Source organism: Anthonomus grandis, chromosome 17 (assembly GCF_022605725.1).
Source record: "Anthonomus grandis grandis chromosome 17, icAntGran1.3, whole genome shotgun sequence".
NCBI classification, from domain to species: Eukaryota; Metazoa; Arthropoda; class Insecta; order Coleoptera; family Curculionidae; genus Anthonomus; species Anthonomus grandis.
The window spans coordinates 6595730-6621534 of record NC_065562.1 but is presented as its reverse complement, the minus strand read 5'-3'; the positions used below and the strand labels follow the sequence as shown (position 1 = coordinate 6621534).

General features: G+C 32.4%; 1 protein-coding gene across 1 annotated transcript; it reads left to right on the top strand.

The window, feature by feature from the left end:
• Positions 1 to 745: 745 nt before the first annotated feature.
• Positions 746 to 16645, top strand: LOC126746381 (macro domain-containing protein mll7730-like). The gene is made up of 4 exons (XM_050454614.1): positions 746 to 889; positions 959 to 1341; positions 16085 to 16253; positions 16310 to 16645. The coding sequence occupies exons 2-4, from the start codon at positions 1000 to 1002 to the stop codon at positions 16606 to 16608; spliced, it is 810 nt and encodes a 269-aa protein (XP_050310571.1). The 5' UTR covers positions 746 to 889; positions 959 to 999; the 3' UTR covers positions 16609 to 16645.
• Positions 16646 to 25805: the final 9160 nt, after the last annotated feature.

Genomic DNA, 25805 nt, shown 5'->3' with positions numbered 1-25805 from the left:
ATATATATATATATATATATATTTAATTTTGTACTAAATGTAATGTTTTCATCATAATAAAGAACTTACAAAAAAATTAAGCTATTTTATTAAATACATTTACTGCAGAGCAGTTCTAATTATATCGCTTATAATGTTTTGCCCATTTTCTCGAAACTATCAAAAAATAGTTGCCTAGTTTTTGCATTCAGCCGACGATATTGTCTCTCAGTCAGCAGTGAATGTGATTTTGCCTTTAATTTGTTTTGTTCCTAAATGTTCTTAAATTAGTGCTGCGAAAGCGGCCATTATAATATTACATTAAAAATTCAACGCAGTTGACTAATCTCCTGATCCTAACTCCCTGCAGTACGAGTGAACTGTGTCGGGATATGGTTTGTAAATTTTTCGTTCGGCCATAATTGGAATCGGTTAGCACCGTAGCGGGTTAGGGTTGGTAAATACGCGGCCCGGTCCGCCCCGCCGCGATCCGTCTGAAGTGGACGCTAGCCTTAATACTGCACGAACAGAGAACGCATTAACGGATTGTTGACACGTGGTCAGCCTATTTAATAGAAAAACCGCGCCAATCACATTGCAACAATCCGGCTTGTGTTTTAGCACCGTCCAACATTCTGACATTTCTGACCCTAATTTTGGCACTTCGCATTTATTGGCGAAACGAACTCAAATCGACCAATTTTATTAAATTCGCCTGGGTGTCAAATCCTATACCGGAATGTTAAAATGCATCCGGGTTAATCCGATACCTTATCGGTCACAACCAGCTGATTTCACCGGTTAATTTTGAAACGTGAGATTTTTGAACCGGGTTAATTCTGAAACGCCTCGAAGTATAAGTGATCTCTACGGACGAAGCGCCTCATATAATTTCAATAGGACTTCACAGGTAAGTTCGTTTAATCGCTAAACTTTGTAGATTTTGAACGTCAATCCAGTGGATTGTTTGTTTTAACAGTTGGCAACGCTGGTAGTGCCCTTGCTGTAGCCCGACCAGCCATGTTTGCGTTTTCATCAAAATCAGCTGTTCAAAACATCCCGGCAAAATTATTAAACCAGTGGTTGATTTTGTCCAGCCGTTTTCTTTTCGTGGCAAATCCAAATTTAGCTAATAAAATGAGTTGGGAATCTGAGAAACGCAAATATATATCTGAATACGACTCTCGGGATAATCAACAATGGACAAAGTGGCAGGACATCAAAACCTGGAAGCAGTATGCCCAAGAAAAAAATTTGGGAAAACCTGGGACTGCTTTGCCTGGGAATGAGATTGATAATTCAAAAAATGAGATTTTAGCTGATAAAATTTCTTTTTTTGTTGGTGATATTACAAAACTTAAGGTAAGTAAAAAGATTTCTAGTAGTAAGTTTGATGTTATAATTCCAAAAGTATTTATACAGGCTGTCTCATAAATAGTGGTATATAATTGAACAGCAGAATCCGTTTATGAATCAGGTTAAGCTAAATTTGCCTAGTTCAAAAGTCAAAGACAACCAATATAAGGGTGATAAACTTAATTTATTTTAATCAGTTTGGTTTTATAATAATATGGCAAATCTTAAAATTAACCTTTAAAATCATGTCATAGAGGGTGGGACCAGCAACATTTGGCATGATTTTTTTTTTAAACTCTGTAACATTTTTGGATTTGGCATAGTGCATTTTACGTTGTTCTGTGTTCAACCAGTTTTGGTTACCAAAAAGGTATACTAAGTATACTTCAAAAATCTTGCTAGGGTTAGCCCTTTTTGAGATATTTACATTTAAAGTTTTCAATGCACTCAAAAAAAAATGACATTCATAAACTATTTAAATTGCTTTATTACACTTTGAATGAATAATGAAATACTAAAGATAAAAATTATGAATATTTTTCAGTAAATGATTGGCATGATCTCCATTATTTGTCTCAATACTAAAAATTCTTTTATTCAAAGATGGGGAAGTAGAGTTTAAAAAAAAATGGGTCAAATTGTTGCTGGTGGCGCCCTCTATGACATAATTTTCAAAAAGGTTAATTTTAAGATTTGCCATATAAAAATCAAATCAAATATGCTTTATTGTTTTTCAACTTTAAGTTGTAAACAAAACAAAAAATATAATAATACAGAAAAAATATATATTACAGTTAAAAGGAAAGTTTCAAAAACAAAAGTCAATAAAAAAAGGTTTTAGTACAAAGTAACAATACATATGTCAACCACAAAAAACAATTATTAATAATGGCCAATAATATACAGGATGTCCCAATATACATCACAATATTTTACCAGCTGCATATTTGTCTAAAAATAAGACAAAAACTTCATATATCGGTTCGGGAAGTGTACAGACTAGGAAAACAAGATGATGCCCCACTGTTGGTTAAACTTAAGGAGAAGGCAGAAAAAAGTAAGTTTTTTCAAAGAATCAAGGAACTGAAGGGATTGAAGACAGACATGTGTGTTATACAAGGTAACAATAACAATATCTACTTCAATGACGATTTGACTCCACAAAATCAAAAACTTTTTAAAAGGGCTATGGAATCCAAACACGTAAATAAGTACCACTCTGTATTTACTCAAAATGGGAGGATATTATGAGGTTATATATTACATATACTTAAAAGATTTATGGAAGCAGAAGTCTTAAATGATATCTCTATTGAACAGAAAACTATTTCTATTAAGCCTGAATTAATTAATAATATCATAAACAAAGATGCAATTCAATTAAACATACTGCTGCTTAACATATTATATGCTTAACATTTAAGTGTGACGTTCAGGGCCTTATGTTTAGTGAAAACTCCCCCTTGCAAAACAAAGAAAGCTGTAAGTTCCTTGGTATTACCATTGATGGTCGCCTTCGCTTCGAAGATCATATCCTAAATCTTGCATCAAAATTATCCTCTGGATGCTTTGCAGTAAGAATGGCGGGGCATGAGCTGGGAGGGGTAGTTGCACGTTCAGTATACTTTTCTCTTATTGAGTCCCACCTTCGTTATGGCTTGCCTTTTTGGGGTTTAAGCAACAAGGGATTATTAAACATAATTTTTGTGATTCAAAAAAAGGCAGATACCTATGTTCTGCTGGGTTAAGAGATTCAAAAAATCCTAACTCTTTTTTCTCTTTTTATCTTAGAAACAGCTACTCTTATTCATAAATGTCCTAAACCTCCCTCTAACACTGGTCATATGACTTGCCAGGTTAACGATTTTCCCTTACCAATCCCTACATCCTCCCTCACCAAGAACTCACTTATATACCTTAGCAAAAAAATTTACAACCATGTTCCTCTATGTATTAGACAAATTTTAGAAGTTAAGAGATTCAAAAAGGAATTAAAATCACTTTTATTATCCAGGGCATATTATAGCCTTGACGATTTTTTTAATGATACCTTTTAACCTGTGCTCTGACATCATTTTAGTGTTTTAGTTTTGTTTCCTGTTAAATAATTTAATTTACTTCCTCTAAATTCTGTTTTATTGACAGCTTTACTTATTTTTTAATGAAATTTATCAAAAAGATGCTTTTTTTTTTCTCAATCTGTTTTTTTATGATTAATTTTGGTAATGTGTGTAAATTTTATGGTAAAGTGTTTTAGATGTTATGTTTGTTTGAAATTTGAAATTTAAAGTGAATTTGGAATTTTTTAGTTTTTAGGATGCTTGTACACAAGAATTTGTTGTCTTACGTAATATAGCACATTTTCTTTCTTTCTTTCTTTCATAAGGGGCATAAAATCTAACATCGATAAATTATATGTTTTTCTTGAATCATACAATCTTGGAAGTTGTGACTTTATCTTGTTGACGGAATGCCATAGTCTAAGCTCAGCTGCATTATTTAATATTCCGGGTTATGATTCATATTATGATGATGGTGATTTTAATGCTTTTGATGGAATTTTGGTCTACACTAGATGTTCTTTAGTAAACCTTGAAATACACACCTTGAAATACACACCTTGAAATAAGATTTATCAAGAGTAAATATTACTAGTCTAATTTTTACATTTGAAAAAATAACTTTTAATTTATATGTTTGTTATCGTTCACCAAATTCAAATACTGCTGACTTTTTAACTGATCTCACCCTATATTAAAATCATAAAAAAAATACTAATAATTCTTTATTTTTGGGAGACATAAATATAAATACTTTAAATAAAAATGACCACATGGTAAATAAATATATATGTATCTCAATATTGAATGCGCATGGGTTTTTTTCTTTATACAACAATATAATAAGACAGAATCTCAAACAGGTCTGGACCATGTATTTCTCAAAACTAAACGTAGGGAAGTTGAGATTGAGTCGTATATAATTAACCATGATATTACAGATCACTTGCCCATACTAATAAATATTGAAATGAAAAAAAACAGCTATAAAAACAAAGATGTTACAGAGAAAACCCGAGAGAAAACCATATATCAATCCATTAAAAAAATTAATTATGAAAAGTTATGTGACCTGGCACAAAGAGCAAAATGGGAGGAGTCTCTAAAATTTAATGACCCGGAAGCAGCAGTGGATAGTCTTGTAAATGAAGTTACAAATTTAGTCAATAACTCATCCTTTGAGATGACAATAAACAATAAATTTAGGAAAATCAAACCATGGATAACAAATGAGATAAGCTAAAACATTCACTAGGTAAATATCCGAATCCCCAAAAACTTAAAGAATATAAAGACTATCTTTATAAACTCAACAAATTAATCATAAACACAAAAAATGAATACTACAGAACTAGGATTGAGCAAAATAGTAAAAATATCAAAAAAATATATAATTTTGTTAATGATGCTTTTAATGAAAGCAAAGATAAAAAAAAGGAAGACATAAAATGGAAAATGGTACTAAGATAGCAGATCCTAAAAATTTGACCGACAGTTTTAATACTTTTTTTATTGATGCAGGCTCTAAAATAGCAGATACAGTAGCAAAGCCCTCAGTCCAATTTAAACTAAAAAATGCATGTCAAACATCTATGTATTTACCACCTGTGACAAAAAATTATGGAATTAAACATATAAGCTCCCTAAAAAATAAGTGCTCCCCAGGTAAGGATGGAATAATATCAAAAGTAATAACGTCTCTTCATTCATACCTATTAGAACCTCTAGTACATATTATAAATCTAATATTTCAGACTGGAAAAGTACCACACTAGTTCAAAGTATCCACCGTAAGTCCCATCTTTAAATCAGGTAAAAAACAACACATGGAAAACTACAGACCTATAAGTACCATTTCTAATTTTGCCAAAATCTTTGAGAAATCTCTTAAAGAAAGATTGACATCTTATCTTAATCATAGCAATATTCTATCAAAAAACCAATTTGGGTTTACCTTTGGTATGAACACAGTGGATGCCATGTATGAACTTGTGGGTACTATAACTGCACATCTAGACAAAAATAGTAAGTGCCTTGTGGCATTCCTGGACTTATCAAAGGCATTTGATACAGTCTGCCATTCAATCTTATTGGAAGTTCTGGAAAAATATGGTATATGAGGAAACATTTTGTTACTCTTAAAGAATTATAGGGTACAATACACCAAAATTCAGAATACTATTAGTGAGCCAGAGATTGTGAGGACTGAGGTGCCACAGGGCATTGTGCTGGGACCCATACTATTTAATATCTACATGAATGGTATAAATGAGATAGATTTATGTGGGAAGATAGTTTCCTATGCAAATGATACTTCTGTGGTTTTCTATGGGGACACATGGGAAGATGTTAAATCAAAATTTCAACATGGTCTGGCCCTAATAAAAAAATTTTTAGACACCTTTAAACTCACTCTAAATAGCAAAAAATCAAGGTTCATTACATTTTCTATAAAGGACACCAGTAGACCAGATTTCGCGATTAAAGTCAACAATATAGAAAATTCTATTGAACAGGTTGATTCAATTAAATACTTGGGTGTATACATAGATAAAAACTTAAAATGGGATCATCATGTAATATATTTAAAAAAAAAATTGGAGCACTAATCCATAATTTTTATATTCTTAGAGAAATTCTTTCAAGAAAAATACTGATTTTGATATATAAGGCTTTAATTGAACCATTACTAAGATATGGAATATTGCTCTGGGGCGCAGCTTCCGAAAACAGTATTGGTGCACTTAAAATTGTACAGAATTCAATCATAAAAATAATGTTTAAAAAACCCAGATTGTTTTCAACTAATGAATTGTATAAGTGATATTAAGATAATTTTTATTGCAACATGTTGTTCCTATATACATAAACATCATTCTAAACAAACAATTACTAATCATCATCATCAAACCAGGTGCAATTTAAATAAAAATATACTCCTACCTAAAAAAAGTAAACCGAACATTAAGTCAGCAAACAATATTTTTCTTGGGGCCCAAATTTTATAACCTATTGCCAAATGAAATTAAGCAAGTAAAATTTTTAAAAAAGTTTAATGTCTTAGTTACTAATTATATTAAAATAAATAAAACAAAATTTGTGAGCTAACATATACTTTATTTAATATCAATTTTTTCCAGTTAATTTCTTGGTTTTTGTAGGATAAATATAATGAGCCAATCTCTAGAGCTCATTATATATGCATTATATATTATTAACTTAGTTTTCATGTTACAGGGTGTTTTATAATTCCTATTGAAGATGGTTTTTTGTTAATATTTTCGAAACGCCTAGTCATTATTTCTCGAAATTTGTATCGTATACTACTGTTAATGTTATTAACTGATTTTATAATATTTTATGCTAAAATATATACAGGGTCAGTTAAAATGAATGGTCAGCAAAGATAAAAATGTATTTTTTTTTTCTGGTTACTTTTTAATTCTTTGGATAGTAAAATTAAAAATAAACCAACATTTTAACATAAAAATATGCTCTTGACTTATTTCGATAGAAGCGCCCATTTTTGAAATAATCAGATAAATTTTTCGCAATCTACACTCATAAAGTATTTTTGATCACATTTAATAAAATTAAAAGGTATGTCACAAATCATCAGGTATAAACATGGGACAATATTGTAAAGGTAAATATTGAACCTGATAGGCTGAATTTCTACTGTACCATAGGTAGTCAACATAGTCAACATAGCAAGTCAAATTCAGGGTTTTTCCAACTATGAACAGTTTTTTGAGTAGGGCTGGACCATATTCTTTCTTCTTTTTGCCAACTGATCTAGTTGAGCTTAAGTCTACTCTAAAGGAGATAAAGAAGAAAAATACGTCTGGCTATGATGAAAATGTAGGGTTATTTTTCAATTTACCTGATTTGGCACTGGAGGTACTTGTATCTGCAATTAATCATTCTTTCAATAATGGCCAATTTCCCAATTATCTTAAAGTAGCCAGAATCACGCCTTTGTTTAAGGGGGGAGCTTCAGATTCACCCTCTTCTTACAGACCAATAGCATTGCTTTCCACCCTCTCAAAAATCATCGAGAAATTGGTTAAAAAGCGACTTATGTCATATTTAGCAAAAGCGAAAAGCAAATTATAAGATCGGAGCAATTTGGGTTTCAAAGTGCCATGGGAACATCAGATGCAATCTTTTCATTCTTTGAGTCCTTATTTTTGAGCTTGAACAGTGGTGATATTGCTGCAGCAGTGTTTTGTGACTTGACCAAAGCATTTGACTGTGTTAGTCATGAAATACTGCTGTGGAAGCTTGAGCGGTATGGATTCAGAGGTCTGGCTCTTCAGTGGTTTGGGTCCTATTTGCATACTAGAATGCAGAGTGTTTCTGTGGATGGTGCCCTTTCAAGGGAGCAGCTTGTGACTCATGGTGTTCCTCAGGGTTCAGTTCTTGGGCCACTTCTATTCCTCATTTATATTAATGACATGGCCAATCTTAGGATCTCAGGTAAATTCATTCAGTTTGCGGTTGATTCAACAATTTTATGGCATGACAGGACTGAGATGAATCTAAATACCACAGTTAACAGAGATATTGTTGAAATCAAGAAATGGTGTGATTCCAACAAACTGTGTTTAAATATTTCAAAAACTAGTGTTATGAATTTTAAAAGCAATTTAAATAATGTGTTTTTGGAAAATCACAATCTAAACAACTTAGACGAAAATAAATTTTTAGGTTTATTTATTGATAATAAACTAAAATTTGAGGGTCATATCACGCAATTGTGTAGAAAAATATAAGCAAATTGTTATGCTCTTAAAGCCCAAATCATAAGGAATCAGCATCCAGAAACATTTTCAGTTGGTCAATGTGTTTTCCATGCCAAATGATGGTGTCATCTGCAAACATAGTAAGCCTACCTTTTATGGCGGGCAAAGAAGGTCATTAACATAAAGAAGAAACATTAACAGCCCCAGTACAGAACCTTGGGGAACCCCTGTAGTAGTCTGTAGTTTTTCAGAGCAATGACCACCAAAATTAACCCTTTGGACAGGACCTGATAGATAGGAGCTGAACCAACCCAAAGAAGACCCTAATCTCTAAAACCATATCTCTCCATCTTCCACAACAGTATTTTGTGATGCACACAGTCAAAACGAAATTGAAGTTCAAAAATAGCATCACCTGTGCTCTTGGCCTCTTGTAACCCAAAATCTATCCAAATAAGATACCATTCTCACCTTCAACAGTCTTAGATATGGTAGGGAGGAGAGCTATTGGTCAAAAATTAGAAGGACCGCTGCAGTCTCCCCCCTTATGAACCGGAACAATAATTGCTTGTTTAGGGTAATTGGGAAATGTATTTGAAGTGGAAGATTCATTTAATCTAAAAATGCCTGAAGCGCATTGGGTGGTAATACTGAGAGTATCCTTAAAGAGACATGATCCCAGCCTGCTGATGCTTTATTTTTCTCATGACACCTCTGACCTCCAAAATATTAGTAGAATTAAAGAAAAATGTCTCCTCCACATTTACATGTCTCATATAATCCTGAGTTGTATATCTACTAAAAAAACATCCTTGGTGATTTCAGAAGCAATGTTACAGTAATTAGAGTTCAGTGTGTCTGCATGTAAATTGGATTCCAATTTAAGAGTTGTGTGGCTTTTTCCCATCAACTCGTTAACAATAAATCTTGTTGAAGATATGTTGAGCTCATTAGTACTCTTGTATTTTTTATGAATCCTCTCTACTGTCATCAGTATGAAAACACAAGTTAATGTGACTATTTCCTCCCCAACAAATAGCAGCCTGCAGTGGTCTATAAAGCTTACTGCACACAAATATCTCACAGCACACTTCTGCGAGACAAAAAGTGACTGAGCAGCTTGTAAGTGTAATATCATTAATTATATCATATATCAATAATATTTATTGTGTCTTCCAATGTATTCTTATTTGTTCCTAGCCACAGAATAGTAGTGCCATCAGCAAATAACCTAAAGGATCCATTAATAGTAAGCCATTAATTAATGAGAAACAATAAAGGGCCAAGAACCCATTCTTGGGGAACTCCACAATTGATATTTTGAACAGATGAAGTACTGTGTTGGCCTTTAACCACCTGTCTTCTATTTGTTAAATATGACTCAAGCCACATCAAAGCACAGCCTCTAAATCAGCTTATCAGATCATGAAGCTATTTTATCTATTGTAAACTTAAACATTAAGAGTACTAAGTCATGCAAAGGGGAAGGATATATAGTAAAGCACATTTTATTAAGTTTAAAAGGGATTGCAATAAAATTAATTGGGAGGTAATGAAGAACTCCCCTGACCCCCTAAATGAATTTGACATCAAACTCTCAAACTATTAGAAAAAAATTTTCCTTTAAAAATAATAAAACAGAAAGAAACTAAATCATGAGTATATAAGTCTATATACTGAAAAGTTATCAAAACAGCAAAGAGGGCATTCTATTATAATAAAGTTTGCAATTCAACAAATAAATCAAAAGAAATTTGGCAAATAGTTAACAACTTAACGGGAAGCTGTAATAAAAAGAATTTTTATCAAACTGACATGGATCCAGATACTTTTAATAATTATTATTGTACAATTGCTGAAAAATTGGGACATAATATAAAATCTAATATTGATTCAATGCTTATTTAAAAAACATATCTGTATGGGAATCCTTTTGCCTATATCATACAGATGTTCAAGAGTTTAAGCGTATTTTAGGAAAAATTAAAAACAAGAATTCTGGAGGTATTGATGGTATTTATGTTTAAGTTTCCGACCCATCTCAATGTTGCCAACACTCTCAAAGATTGTCGAAAAAATTTTTAAAATGAACAAAGTCTTCTTTTCTAGAAAAACATAATTTATTAAATAAAAATCAAATTGGCTTCAAAGATAAAAGCAGTACTAGTGATGATATTTTTAATCTTCTGGAAAGACCGTACTTGGGTCTTAATGAGGGACAGATGGCTGCAACAGTGTTTTGCAAGTTTTCTAAGGCATTTGACTGTGTCGATCGCGAAATACTGCTGCAGAAGCTTTTCCGTTATGGATTTAGAGGATGTGCTGTTGAATGGCTGAAATCTTATCTATTATTCGTGAACTTGTCCATAATGTGAAAACTGTTTCTATATATGATTTTAAAAGTTTTTTATCTTTTACTAATTTTACACAAATTAATAAGGTACGTAATATTAATAATGTACTAGTAGATCTAGTTATTGTTAGCTCCCATTTACAGAGCTTTTTAGTAAACATTAATGATGACCCATCGTTGCCTATTGATAGGCATCATCCTGTTCTTATTAGCTCTATTATCGCAGCATAAAAACACATCCTTCTTATTTGTATTTACCTTATCAGTTGATCAAAAAATTATTTATGCTATTTTATGCGGACAAAAGTGAATAAACATTCCAAACAAATCTTATTTGATATTTAAAGTGATTATTTATCATTAGTTTGATCTTAACGTTGAGTGTTAAACTGTTATATACGATTTGTGCAAAATGCCTCGCGGAATAGATCTGAGTATTGATCTCGGAAAATTAATTGTTTCAAAATTTCAAGCTGGTGTAAAACAAAGTGAAATTGCTAGGCAAATTAATCGTAATAGAACCGTAGTGTCAAAAACTATTGCTGCTTTTAAAAAATATAATAGTGTGACTACCCGTCCAAGGTATGGACGGCCAAGGAAAACGAATAAAGTTACTAAGAGAAAAATAAAAATGTTGGCAACAGAACATCCCTTTATGCCCGCCACAGAAATTTATAATGAAATACCTGGGGTTTCGGTATCTGTGCGTACTATTCGTCGTCGTTTGACTGAATTTGAATTTTTAAAGCCGTCGTCCAGCCAAAAAACCATTCATTTCTAAAAAGAATAGATTGGCTAGAATCCAATTTGCACAGGAACATCTTGATTGGACAATCCAAAAGTGGAAAACGGTTCTATTTTCTGATGAAAGTAAGTTCTGCCTATTCGGATCTGATGGAATGAAATGGGTTCGTCGTCCTGCCAATACTAGACTTAATCCAAAGTACACCAGGGCAACTGTGAAACATGGAGGAGGCAATATCATGGTTTGGGGTTGCTTTTCCGGATCAGGAGTAGGACCATTAAGAAAAGTTGAGGGAAAAATGGACAGATTTCAATTTTTAAGAATTCTTCAGGATCATATGCTTCCATACGCAGAAGAAAATATGCCGCTTCGATGGTTTGAAGAAATGGTTTGAAGACAACAATGTGCCCATTATGAAATGGCCCGCACAAAGTCCGGATTTAAACCCGATAGAAAACCTTTGGGACCACCAGGAAAATTAGGCAAAAAAATAAAGATAAATTTAGAAACCAGGATGATTTGTTCACAACTCTTCAAGAGGAGTGGAATTCCATTTCACCAGATTATATTGACAGCCTAATGAACTCTATGCGAAGTCGGTGTGCTGAAGTTATAAATAATAAGGGTTTTGCTACACATTATTAGTCTTTGTATGTACAACTAATACATTGTGTATAAAAAATAAATAAAAATAGGGTTTCTCCACTTTTGTCCCCTGTAAAAACAAGAATAAAATATATTAGTTGTCACTTGTTTTTTTTTAAATTTTTTATTGAGGTACTGAAGACTAGAAACAAAATTATATTTAAAAAAAATTAAAAATTAATGATAAAATACACTAATATAAAAAAAAATTCCAAAGGCACTTTGTTTCTCCACTTTTGTCCGGTAGTGTAAATTGCACGGTACTAAAGATCCTTGTTGACAAACTTCAGTAATATTACCAACACGTAAACAATTTTCGCAAATTGCTTCTTCAGATCTTTTTTCCTCCGAGCAAGACACAATATTGGTAATGACGGTATCTTCATCAGCGAGACTTTCATGTGCATCCGATATTTCGACAACTGAATCTTCTTCGTTATTTATAATTTTCATAAGCTCTTCTTCGGAAGTTAATGTTTTTGCAAGCGCTGAGGGGATGTTACTAGAAGATAGACCAACTTTAGGTTCACAGCCTAAAAGTGCTTTATACGGAGACCGTCTTATTGTCATTGCACAAACTGAAGCCCTACCGACCATCTTTTGCTATTCGTGTCAGACATCCAAACTCGAATCATGTTTTCAACGTCTTGGTTTGAGCGTTCAATGCTGCCTTGACTCTGGGGGTGTCTAGGACGACCGTGTACTATAATGCATTCAGGCCATAACTCTTTCAATTCAAGTATAACCTTATTTACAAACTCGCGACCGTTGTCGCTCTTGAGAATTTTCGGACCTCCTATTAACAGAAAAATACTTAATAAGTTGGAAGCAACTTCCTCGGCACGTTTGGTTTCCATTGGTCGTAAGAATACGAATTTTGTGGCATGATCTTGATAATTCATTATCCATTTGAATTGCTTATCGGGAAGCGATTGGAAATCTATCAGGTCCACCTGCCCTTTTTCATTAAAATCTTTGCTTACAATCGGACGTACTACAAATTTTTGTCTGCCATGTTTCTTTTCATTGCAGCTTTTGCAGCATTGAACAAAACATTCTATGGCCGGACGTGGGATACTCAATTTATTTTTGAGAGCTACTTCCATTTTAACGACCACCGTGCCCTGTTTTGTTGATATGATAATCACATACTTTATCAAATAAATCTTCGTACGCCACTACAAACTCGATTTCATCCTCGCTTTTATGTTTCTTTATTAAATGTGATTGGTCAGAAATGGTCATAACGTCATATGTCTGCAGCAAAAAGTATTCGCGCCTTTCTTTTCTTCCTCTAAAACAGAAACCTATTTTAGAAAAAATAAAGAAACAAATTTCAAATAATTAAAATTTTCTTGTGCCTCGCTATTATAGAACCCTCTGTGTAGCTAAAAATAATTTCCTGCTAAAGTACAATGCTTCCCATAAAACTTTTCTAGGAAACATTTTTTCTAAAAAGCTAAATTTGCCACACTATTGGGCCATCCTGTATACCTAACATTATACAGGTTGCCCCAATAATCCGTGGACATAGAACTGCCACGTATTTTTGGAATTAAAATAAGTCGATTGGACACAATTTACCTCTATACAAAAGTGCTTCGTTTGTCCGTTAGAAGGCATCAAAGTTTAACAATAAATACACAGTTTGATATTTTTATTATATAAAACAAAATCTAATTGCATAGAAAGTAGCCCCTTATTACTGCTATCAACTGTACCAAGTTTCATCAAAATCGGAGAAATTGTTGTTGAAACACCCTGTATCTCGAAAACTAAACTCTAACAGACAAATGAAGCACTTTTGTATAGAGGTAAATTGTCTCCAATCGACTTATTTTAATTTCAAAAATACGTGTTAGTTCGATGTCTACGGAATATTAGGACACCTTGGATATCTAAATATTGCTATCCAAACTACACAAGTGTATAAAATTTCAAAATGATAGGTTAGCAGGTAGTACCTACTAAGAGTGGGGATATGTTTTTGTAATAGCATGAATTAATTCACAGTGTACATTGTACAAATCACGAGTCGACGAGAAACCCGGGAAATCCCGGATATAAACCTAACCTAAACAATTTATAAGAATGAGATAAGTACTTACGGTTTCTGCTTAGCTGCTATAATTTCCTGTAAAACTGTTTCAATTTTGTGCTTTGTGTAAGGCTTTCGTAGAGGTTTCTGGGAATAAAACTCTTCTAATTTCTTGTAGAATTGCGTTTGTTGTGTCACAATAACACTCTCGGCCGTCGTCATTTTGAGGTTAGTATGTGTGTTATTTCGTTGATGTTGATTCAGCAAGTGCAAAGTAGATTCGAAGCGGTACATGAAACGTCCAATACAGTCGGACACCTAACGTAATCTTGCTCGTTTTCATCAAGCGGCCGAAGCATGCTGACGTTACACGTAACGTCTAAAATTTATAGTTTTTTGGCGTAACAGTTATTTGTTTCAGTGTTTGGCAGCGTTTCATGAAAAGGCCAGACTTTTCATGTAATGACCGATTACAGTAGAAGGCTGCGACATATCCACCACATCAAAAGCCTTACTAAGGTCAACAAACACAGCAACAATTGTCTTTTTATCATCCAGGGCTTTTGAAACGTAATTTACTAGATCTACTGTAGCACTTAAGGTACTACTATGCTCTACAAAGCCATATTGAAATTTATCTGTTTTAGTAAATTGGTTAATGTAACACATCATTCTTCTTTTTTTTTTACTTTTTCGACAATTTTAGAAATTACGCCTATGACAGAAATTGGCCTATAATTATTCATATTATCTTTACAACCAGACTTAAAGATTGGGCACAGTTTGCTTATTTTTAATGCCGTAGGGAACTCGCCTCCAGATAATACATTATTAACCAAGGTAACAAGAATTTATGTGATCGCATTCTTGGTGTTCCGTAGATCCATTACTGTTATTCCATCATGTCCTGCGGCTGATTTTTTTTCTTAATCCCATAATAATCTCAGTTATTTCTTCTTCACTTGTAGGATAGTAGATAAATCACTATAGATCTATTTCTTGTGTGACTTCCGGGAACTTAGAGATATATCCAAGTTGTTGTATTTCTTTGGCTAGGATAGCTTTACCTAGTAAATCCCTTAGTTACCTTAGTAAAATGAATATTTAAATGTCGGATCATATCATTGGTTTCTCCTACATATATATTCTGGCCAATATTCAGTTTATCAATTTGCGTTTTATAATTCTTATTCATAAAAAAGTTGTTAATAAAACCCCATTGTTTCTTTATGTTATTGCCTGTTGCCTGTCATTTGGACCGAAAGTATTGATTTTGTAAAGCTTTGTTTTTATTATTAGCATTATTTTTGAGTTTTAAGAACACCAATTCCAGTTGTTTGTTATTGAGATGTTGATTTTTGTTTTTTTTGACATTATTTCTTATTTTCATCATATTAAGTAGTTCTTCAGTTATCCATTCATTATTTTTACGTATTTTTAGTTCCTTTATTTTATGGCATTCTTCTTTGCATGTTGTGATTCCATTTATAAGTTCCTCAAAAGTCTGAATATTGTTGTGGCTTACATAAATGTACAATAAATGATCTATGGATTTTATTTTATGTATTATTTTGGGTTTGAATGTTTTACCTATGCGTATTAAATTAAATTTAACAAGTTTGTGGTCAGTTAAGGGTGTACTTTCTATATTAACAGGGTTCCACAGCATTAGAAGTAATGCGTTTATCGGACTTAATCAATTAAAATATGGTCTATAATTGTTTTTGAATGATTTGTAATGCGTGTGGCATTGGTTTCAGATATGTTATTTACAATTTTAAAGTTACTGAACTTTGGTTTAACGCTGTCTCTTTCGCATACTGTTTTTTTCATATCAATCATTTATCAATTCATACTGTAATTCATTTGAAAATTTTAAAAACTGTCAAGTATAGAAAAGTTACTGTGAACGTCAATATACATAGGTATGAATCACCTGTTAGCATTAAAAAAAAACAATATTTTATTTACTGAAAACGATTACAAAATGCAACAATATCAATAACAAAAACTTGAAGGTAGTGTGTATTTAAATTTTGACCATCAAACAATCGACTTTTTTTCCATTCTTTCTGAGATACGCGATGCATAGATATGTTTTTCTTTAACAACGTCTTTTTTTACGTATGTTTTTCTTTAACATTATCATTTATATGTTATCAGGTTAATGCCATTGTAAATGCCGCGAATAAATACCTGAAGGCAGGAGGCGGTGTCGATGGGGCCATTCACAGAACTGCTGGTTCAAATCTACAGATGGAATGTAATAGTCTGGGCAGCTGTGAGACTGGGGATGCCAAAATCATGGGAGGATATAAATTACCAGCAAAATGTAACATATTTCACTTTCTTATTTATGTTATTTATACAAAATATTTGTTGACTTAGATGTGATTGCTACTGTGGGTCCTCAAGGAGAAAAACCAGCCCTTCTGAAGAGTTGCTATCAAAAAAGCCTTGAAGTTGCCATGGCCAATAATGCTTCAACTATTGCTTTTCCATGTATTTCTACTGGAATATATGGGTACCCCAATGAGGCAGCATCTCATGTGGCATCTTATACTGTTCGGAAATTCTTGGAACAACATCATGACAAGTTTGAGCGAGTAATATTTTGTCTTTTTATGGAAGTGGATGTGGATCTCTATGAAAGAATTTTACAAGTATATTTTCCGCTGAAATCGTAAAATCTTAAAAAATAAATACACTTTATTGATTTTTTTACTGGGTTATATTGTTTGATAGTTTAAATTTTTTGTATAATAGAAAACGTCTTGATATATCTGAATGAAACGTCTATTTTTCTCCAAGAACCATCAAATAACTCGCAGGAGTGGAGTGTAACTGAGAAACTGCAATTAAATATACAATCTATGCATATTTAGTTATTTATATATTTAAATTATATTTACTTGAAAGAGTAAACCATTTTTTTAAAAATTGGTATTAATCTTAAAAAGCTGGTGTACTGCAATAGTATAGCGGTCACACCTTTTATACCCAAAAAACTTTTATTCACATACAAACAGTGAAATCTATTTATTTATTTATTAAATTTTCTTTTAAAACACAAAATAATTTTTAATGCATTAAAAGAGTGCTTACTACTGATACAAACCAATGACTGATACCTACATAAAAAACGAAACCTAGACAAAATAAGACATAAATAAGACATAAAAAAATAAGACACTATTCATCTCAATAAAATTTGAAGACTTAAAGGAGGGCGCCCACTGAATCGGATCGGCACGTTCGGTCCGTTCAGTCGGTAACTAACGCTCATACAATCGGCAGAACGAAGACACGACGACGTTTAAAAGTGGTTCGACTATTCGAGCATATAGAAGTATTGTGATTAAACTCCCATTTAAGCGTTTTAAAAAAATGAGCAGTTTCTCAGATTCTGAAGAGGATGTTATGATTGCAGTAGCCTGTGCTGAAGTAGAAGCGGTAGAAAAGCGTAGGAGATTTTGGACGCATATTTTTTTGAAAAGAAGAGATTTCGGAGAATATCATCATCTATTTTATGATTTGCTGGAGGTCGAAGCAATGTTTTTCAAATATTTTAGAATGAAAATATGTTCAGAGTGATTTTGTATAGTGTCATGCCGCCTTCGCCCTCTTAATTTTTTTAAATCCCACTATTTAGAAAATAATTTAAAGAGGATGTTTGTATCATTAAGAGAACTGGTTTTTGCGCCATCTCAACTGAATTGCGCCTCAACGTTGGTATACTGTCAAATTTTAAAAATTTCTGAACTCTACGAGATATAGATAGCCGGCATTCCTTGTGGGACACCCTGTATAGAGTTAAATAAAATAAATTATAACATAACATTCCAACGTGCATTTGAATACGTGAACTATATATCGTCGGTTTTCAAGAAGAGTGACATAACCCAAAAAAGATAATTTTGAGATAAACACGCGTTAAAATTTTATTCAATTATTTTAGCTTATTATTTTTATTTGTATAAATGAAATGATTTACTTCTTTCAGTATATTGATGTATACCTTTTAAGTAAATATTCATTAATATTATTGTCTATGATGTTGATATTTTAGTGGTAAAAACTGGGAAATTTAAAACCCCCTTTTGAGATGTGACATTATTCTAGATAAATAGTATTAAAATAGTACTCTTTTATTTCATTTTTCAACATAAAAAATAGGAAAACAAATACAACTTTAATAAATCTGGTTCTATTTGGAAATAGTAAAAAAACCTATCATCTACATTACAAAAGTTGATGAGTTAACAAAGACATTAACTTTTAACATAATACTTTACTCATAAAAAAAATTATAAACAAAAATTTAAATCTTAAAAGACTATTATAATGACTCAAAGAAAGTTGCATAATATTTTGGAATGTATAATTTCCTCTCACCAGATCAATCAAATCTTTTTTTTTATTTTCAGATATTCCTGGTTTATTGGAAAAAGCTTTTTTTAACTGAATAGGATCTGATGAGTTAATTGAACGTTTGCTATTTCGCGATATTACTTTACCTTCTTTAAATCCATCCGTGTATGATGTTTTATAAAATAATGAGTTAGACGAGAATTTCTCAAATTTAACCACTTTTATGTCCGACACTTTAACTACATTGTTATCTACATCTTTGGACAAATTAAATCTTAACTGAGCATTTATGTCTTTTACATCCAAAAAATCGTCGAATGACATTTCGATCGCTGTATATGGTGGACCTTTTTTCTTTGCGGCTCTTATAGCACTTATAAATGAGTCAGGAGTATACAAGGGTGAAGTTTTTAATTGTTTTTTAAGATATCCTTCAATTGTGGAATGAACAGAGTCACCCTCGTTTTGAGTATGCCCTTTAATTAAATATTTATGAGTGATTGATTTGATGTTTAAACTTCTAACTGCGTACAAATACAAACTAAGCATAAACTAATTTTTTTGTTGCCCAGGGCAATTATCAAAATAAAAAATTAACTCCGTTTCACTGTCATTATCAGAAACTTCCTGAATGTATCTGTAAATGCAAGTTCCTAGCTCATTGACCCCTCTGTTACCTAAACTCTCATGCCATACATAATAATCTGCAGTTTTGTTAATAAGATCGTAAATACTAAAATTAAAGACGTTTAATTTAGATTTGTAGTAGAAAATTGATGCTTTTCCTTTAGGACATTGAAAAACTGCTTCTAAATCATACACTGCAAGTTTAACATTGGGCGTTTTAGCAAACCTCTCCTTATAAGAATTCTTTTCTGCACGTGCTAAATCCTTTTCTATTAAATGCGTTTCATACTGGGTCTTCATGGTTTCCTTTTCTTCGGAATCTGCATTGGAATATGCCATACATAATTCGCACTGGTCATTTCTGGGAGTGTAGTTGAAAATGTTAAATTCCTTGGTGAAAATCCGATAAAAGAAAAGGTAATTACAATATGGAGAGTTTTTGCTTTGCAATGTGCCACATAGTCTCTGTGAATATCTGCGATAAATTTATTTCCTTCTATGTAATGTCTGCTTGATTCTGAATTGAATAAAGTCACATGTCAAAAAATGTCTTATTGTTTTTTAACTGATTTACTAGAATACCGTCACAATTCAAACTAATACCATGTTTATTTATTATGCTTTACGACAATAACGGCATATCTCAAAATAATGCATTCACAAAAATAATTAAAAATATTATACTTACGTTGTTCAAGCATAATGGCACTATACGAATTAACACACTCTTCTAGAAAACTAAAATTTTAAGTAGAATATATATTTTGTTCAACAGTGACACATTTCAAAATATTACTCTATTGCAGAAAAAAATTAACATCAAAACAGTATTAAGTCGAAATGTGACGTTCTCGCTGAAAAAATGCGGCTTATCTCTTAGCCTGCCACAACGCAACTAAAGATGTGTCAATATTAAAGAAAACCGATTTTCCAGATGTTAAAAATAGAAGAACGTCACTAGCGCGATCTCGCGGCAACCATTGATAGTTTATTTGTGACACTCTACCAGATAAAAAGTACATTGAATTTAAGAATAAGGTTACAAATATCTCAAAAAGTGGGATTTTTGACTTGTGTCACTCTTTTCGAAAACCGACGATATATAACAAGCTATCTTTTTTGTGTATTTTTGTAAAAACATAAATTATATTTAAAGCAAGAGTTGTACAGCACGTAACACCAAAACGAGAAGTTTCTTACTCGCACATTTCGCCGACTAAGTTGGCATCCTCAGATAATTAAAACTGAGTTTTAAAATCTCCTGATGGTGCCAATTTAATAAACAGTAAATAACGAAAACACCGATTTAAGATATAATAAATGACACTTACCAGAATATCCAGTTAATTTGGATACTTCATCCCAAGCGTTTTCTTTCCTTAAATTATCATGATAATATGTGTTTTGTTTATCATACAATATTCTAAACAGCTTCGATTAAAATTTCGTTTGACATATTTATCAAATCAACGGTTTTTAAAATTTTTTGAAACAGTTCCTCACTCTATGTGAAAAAATGCTAAAATAGTCGCAGGCTTTCGGTGCAATCGGCAAAAGTTGCCCTCCCCACAATATGAGATCATCGCCGGAGAAAACCGAACCGACCGAACGTACCGAACCGATTCAGTGCGCGCGGCCCCATTTAAATACATGTGAAGCAAATCCGGCCGATTGTACCGACCGTGCCGAGACGGTCGATGCCGATTCAGTGGGCGCCGTGCTTAACAGCTTTATTTGGAAGTTAGGAATTTATTTTAAAAGCATCCTTTATTTGTTTTATAGCAGAAGTTAAAAAAGTTTATATCACGTGGTTACATTCTTCTTACATCTTATTTATAGGTGAACAATCAGTCTTAAGAAAGAAGAAGTCTTTAATTTGACGTCCGTTACAGATACTTTTGTTTGATGCAGGTCAGGAGTTGGCCATCGTAGATTTGAAATATAAAGGCCAACATCTAAATACTTTAAAAGTCAAAATTAAAAGAAGTCTAAAAACTTATTTGTTAACTAGGGACGTAAAAAAACAGTACACCAAAACATTGAACATTCAGACTAATAGAAAAAAATAAAATTAAAATAACACATCCAATTAATTAAAGGTCCATATATGCGTTAACCAAATATAAACAATTTTGAAGCAAATAGTACTTTATTTTATACCTAAAAGCAGACTGTGGCATTGAACTGATGATGTTTATTTTATAGGTACTTATCTACATAGGTACGTACTCTATCGCAATTATCGTTGAATATGTCGCGTCGCGTTGAAATACGTGCGCCGCACTGTTGAAGTATGACGTGGTACATGATTCGCGCGAAATCACCGGGATAGACGGTTTGGCAGCCTACTATTTATTTATTATTGGATTAGATAAGTCTCACACTTACAAACGTATCCATTAAAGTGAGGTATTTAGGTTTTAGACTATACTCTGACTTGTTAGTAATATTAAGCAATATTATTATTTCTGGTATGAAAATATGGCAACACTGTCAACTAGAGATGGGCAAAACTGCTTTTTTTAAGAAGCAGCTACTGCTTTTTTTGAAAATCAGCTTCGTATAAGCAGTTTAAAAACAGGCATGGGAAAATAAGCTATCGAGCATTTTAAAGCGGTGTAGCCTGCGAAATGCGTTAAAAATATGGCATTGCTTCCGCTGTGACTGCTATGGAGTTATTACAATAATAAATTATGTATACCTATTTCTTAAAATTATATATGTATATACATATATATAAATTATATTTTTTTGTAATTAACTTAAATAAAATAATTTGAGTTATCTGCACAAAATAATAATTTATGAAGTGTAAATGTGTATCAGGGCCTCAGGGCGAAAATTCCCATTATTGATTGGCTGGTGCTGGTCTACAGGTGTACTCTGGTGTAATAATCGCAAAGCAAAGCGGGGAATCACCGGCCGCTAAACTAGCGAGATTTGTAAGCCGTCTGGGAAATCCCTGGCATTGTGTTGTTTTACTTTTACTGTTTCTTGATTTCGCCTTCAGCTTTTTTGTTGGCGATTCCTGAAGTCTAATTGCGTTTTTTTTTAATTTCGATACAGTTTAGTTTTAATAAGTGTTTTTTAAAGTTGTTAGTGTTTGTTAAGTCAGTTAACAAATATTTTGATTAACAGTTTTATTATTTATATTACTTTTTTGGTTTAAAAAACGAATTAGGTAAGTACTTAATATATATTTCTTATACAGTGTGTCCACGGATAGAGTGTTCGTAAGGTAAAAATGACGAAAAATTTGGGGCTAAATTCTGATATTCTGGGAATTGCTCCTGCTTATAGTCTTAAGCGAATATGTTGAAAAAATAAATAAAATCGTTTGATACGGTTGATGGTTTTTAGATGATTTAATGAAATTTGTTAAGACTAGAGTTTCTTTTCTTTTCGATAAACGTATATTAAGAGAAGTTGTTTAAAATTAAAAGTTATTACAAGCTCTTATAATTCTCAGACAATCAATAATATACAGGGTAATTTGGAGCTAATTTTATAAAAATAATAACACCTTACGAACACTCTATTCGTGGACACACAGTATATTATTGTAATTATATCATATTTTAATATATACATTTTATTAGTAAATAATATTAACGGCCAGTTGCACTGACTTTTTTTTGTGGGTGATTTAGCCTGATGGTCTCTTAAACTGCCTTTAGCGACTTTTGTTTGTTGCATGCAACGATTTGATTGGTTAAATTTATGACAAACAGACAAAAACACAAAGTCACGGTCTCACAACAATAGGTGTTTCAAAGGCCTGATAATGCTCTAAGTAGAGCGAAACACGTGTAGCCGTTAATAAATGTTGTGAGACCGTGACTTTGTGTTTTTGTCTGTTGTCATAAATATTTGTTTGGTCTCTTGGAAAAAATGGATGAAGTCTTCTTGTTGTTGATTGGCTAAAGGTAGTATAAGGAACCGTTAGCTTATATAATCTTCTCTTAAAAAAAAGTCGGTGCAAACCGTAAGTCAACTAAAAATCTCAAAAAATCCTTGGGTCCAGTTTTTTTAAAATATGTTATCGATTTTTTTCAGGAGACCCAGCGGAAATGAACTCCAAAAGAAAATCATAAATTATTTGGAACTTTTTTACACCTAAAGAAAATCATATGGCAAAATGTAATTTTTGTAATCAATTAATTTCACACAAAACTTCCATTACAAATTTGAGACAGCACGTTCTGCGAAAACATCCATCAGTAAATCTTGGTAACACAACCGCAGAACAAACTAAAAGTCCAAGTGAGCCGACGGAGCAACAGCAAGCAGAGCTTGCACCAGCGCCAAGTTCATCTTCTTTGTCATCGGCGTCGACTTCTCAATCATCGGATTTATCGACCATTAGCACTGCAACCCAACCCAACGCTACAACCATCACAGGTATGCAAGAAAGTAAAAATTATTTAGGAACAATCCCAAAGCCAAAAAGGTATTGCCACCAACAGCTTGCCATTCCAAAAAAAGTAGGAGTTCATCAGAAAAAAAAATTTAGATAAACTCTTGGAAATGATAGTGATAGATGTCCAACCATTTTCTATTGTAGAGAATTCTGGTTTTCGAAGATTCTGTGACTCTCTAAACCCTTCATATAGTTTACCTAGCCGAAAAACTTTGTCCAAAACTTTGTTGCCTGCAAAATATTTAGAGGTTTTAAATAATACAAAGCAAATGGTGGCCAAGTCGGCCAGCATTTCAGTTACCTTAACAACAGATTTATGGACCTCGCGAAATAGCGATAGCTTTATGGGCGTTACTGCTCATTTTATAGATGAGACTTTCGAAATTAAATCCATACTTTTGGATGTATGTCTCTTTGAAGGATCTCATACTAGCATTAATATAGCGTTGGAGCTAAATCGCCTAGTTCAAGAATGGGAATTACAGGATAATGTTTTATTAGCTGTAACTGATAATGCTAATAATGTAAAAAAAGCTGTAGAAGATTTAAAGTGGAGGCATTTTGGCTGTTTGGCACACACAATTAATTTAATTGCCCAGGACGGTTTAAAATCTATAAATCATTTAATAGAAAAAGTTAAGCTTATAGTGGCATTTTTTAAACGCAGCAACGCAAGCTAAAGAAAAACTAGATAGTTTTCAAAAACAAAATGAAAAGACTCAAAAAAAAATTAATTCAATCTGTGCCAATGCGTTGGAATTCTATTTTTTACATGCTTTCTAGATTCTTGAAGCTGAAAGATGAAATAAGGGCCGTATTAGGGCAAGAACATATTCAAAATTTAACAAATAATGAATTTGATTTAATTGACGGATTAATTAAGATTCTTGCACCTTTAGAATCTGCCACTAAAACTATGAGTGGAGAAAAGTATGTTACCCTTTCATCCGTTATTGTTATCAGTAATGGTTTATCAAAAATATTAAATATATTCTCGTTTAAGTGAAAATCAATATTCTGATTTTCATCTTTGTGTGCTATTATAAAAGATATTAACGAGAGCATTAAGCATAAATTTAGGAACCAAGAGCAGATTAATACTTTATTGGTCTCTACATTTCTTCACCCTAGATATAAAAATATTGGATTTCTTAATGAAAGTTCTAGTGAAAGAGCACGTAACTTAGTTACTAATTTATTAAGCAAATAAATTGAAGAATCTAAAGGAGATTCTACAAAACAACCGATAAATGATAAGACTGTAGATGAGCAAGAATCGGAACTATCAATATGGGGCGATTTTGATAAGCAGGTTTCCCTAGTAAAACCTTCTTATCAAAGTCGGGCAAAAGCCATTATTGAAATTCAGAGATATTTTAAAGAACCTTATCTTAATAGAAAACTTGACCCATTGAAATGGTGGAAGGAAAATGGGCATAATTTTCCAAATTTGGTAAAGCTAGTTCGACAAAAATTTGGATCAGTCTCCACATCGGTTGCATGTGAACGCCTGTTTTCAAAAACTGGGGAACTGCTCTCAGAACGGAGGAGTAGATTGTCATCTCAAAAAGTAAGGGAAATAATGTTTATTAAACAAATTTTTTTTGAGAAATAAACGGCTTCTTTCATGTGGTGTTCTCTTATATTAATTATATATATATTTTTTTAAGATATATGATTTTTTAAATACTTGTTTATTATATTAGTACGTTGTCTTTTTCTGCTTTGGTAGAATGTAATCTTTATTTTTGTATATTAATCAAGGTATTATAATATAATATATTTAAACAAGAAACGCGTTTTTTTTTTATATCGGTCAGTCAAAATAAGCAGTAAGCACTGTGTAATTATTTTTTAATTAAAAAAAAAACCATGTACAAAATAAATTTTTGAAGTAATTAAACTCTTTGAAGTATATATTTTATATTCTATCTAACAGCTTTGCCCTCATGCCCTCATTCCTCATTGCATCGCATATTTCATATAAATTTTTTCTTACACCAAAATAAGGGGTATTTTAATGTAAGAAAAAATTTAATAGAAAAAATTTTTCATAGTTCGAAGTAGCTTCTTTCTGCGTCTGTGCTTTGTGGGTAAGATAAACCCGACAGCCGGCCGACGCTGACAAGTTCACCTTCACACTAGTCAGTAACCCCTATAAACTGTTTATCTATGACACTAGTTCACACTGCTTCGGTCGACTCAATAGTCGACTGCTTTCGGCTTCACACGGCCTCTGTCGCGGTTGCCAATGCCAACTTTTGTGACGTGATTTCACGTTTAGTACAAAACTGCTTTTTCGAGAAGCAGCTTTTTTAATTATTAAAAAGCAGGGTGAAGCTGCTACTGTTAAGAAGCAGCAATTAGCAGCTACAAAGTAGCAGCTTACGAAAAAGCAACCCATCTCTACTGTCAACGTTGATTTTATAAGTAGTCTTTTGCTGTCAACGTTCAGAGTAACATGTG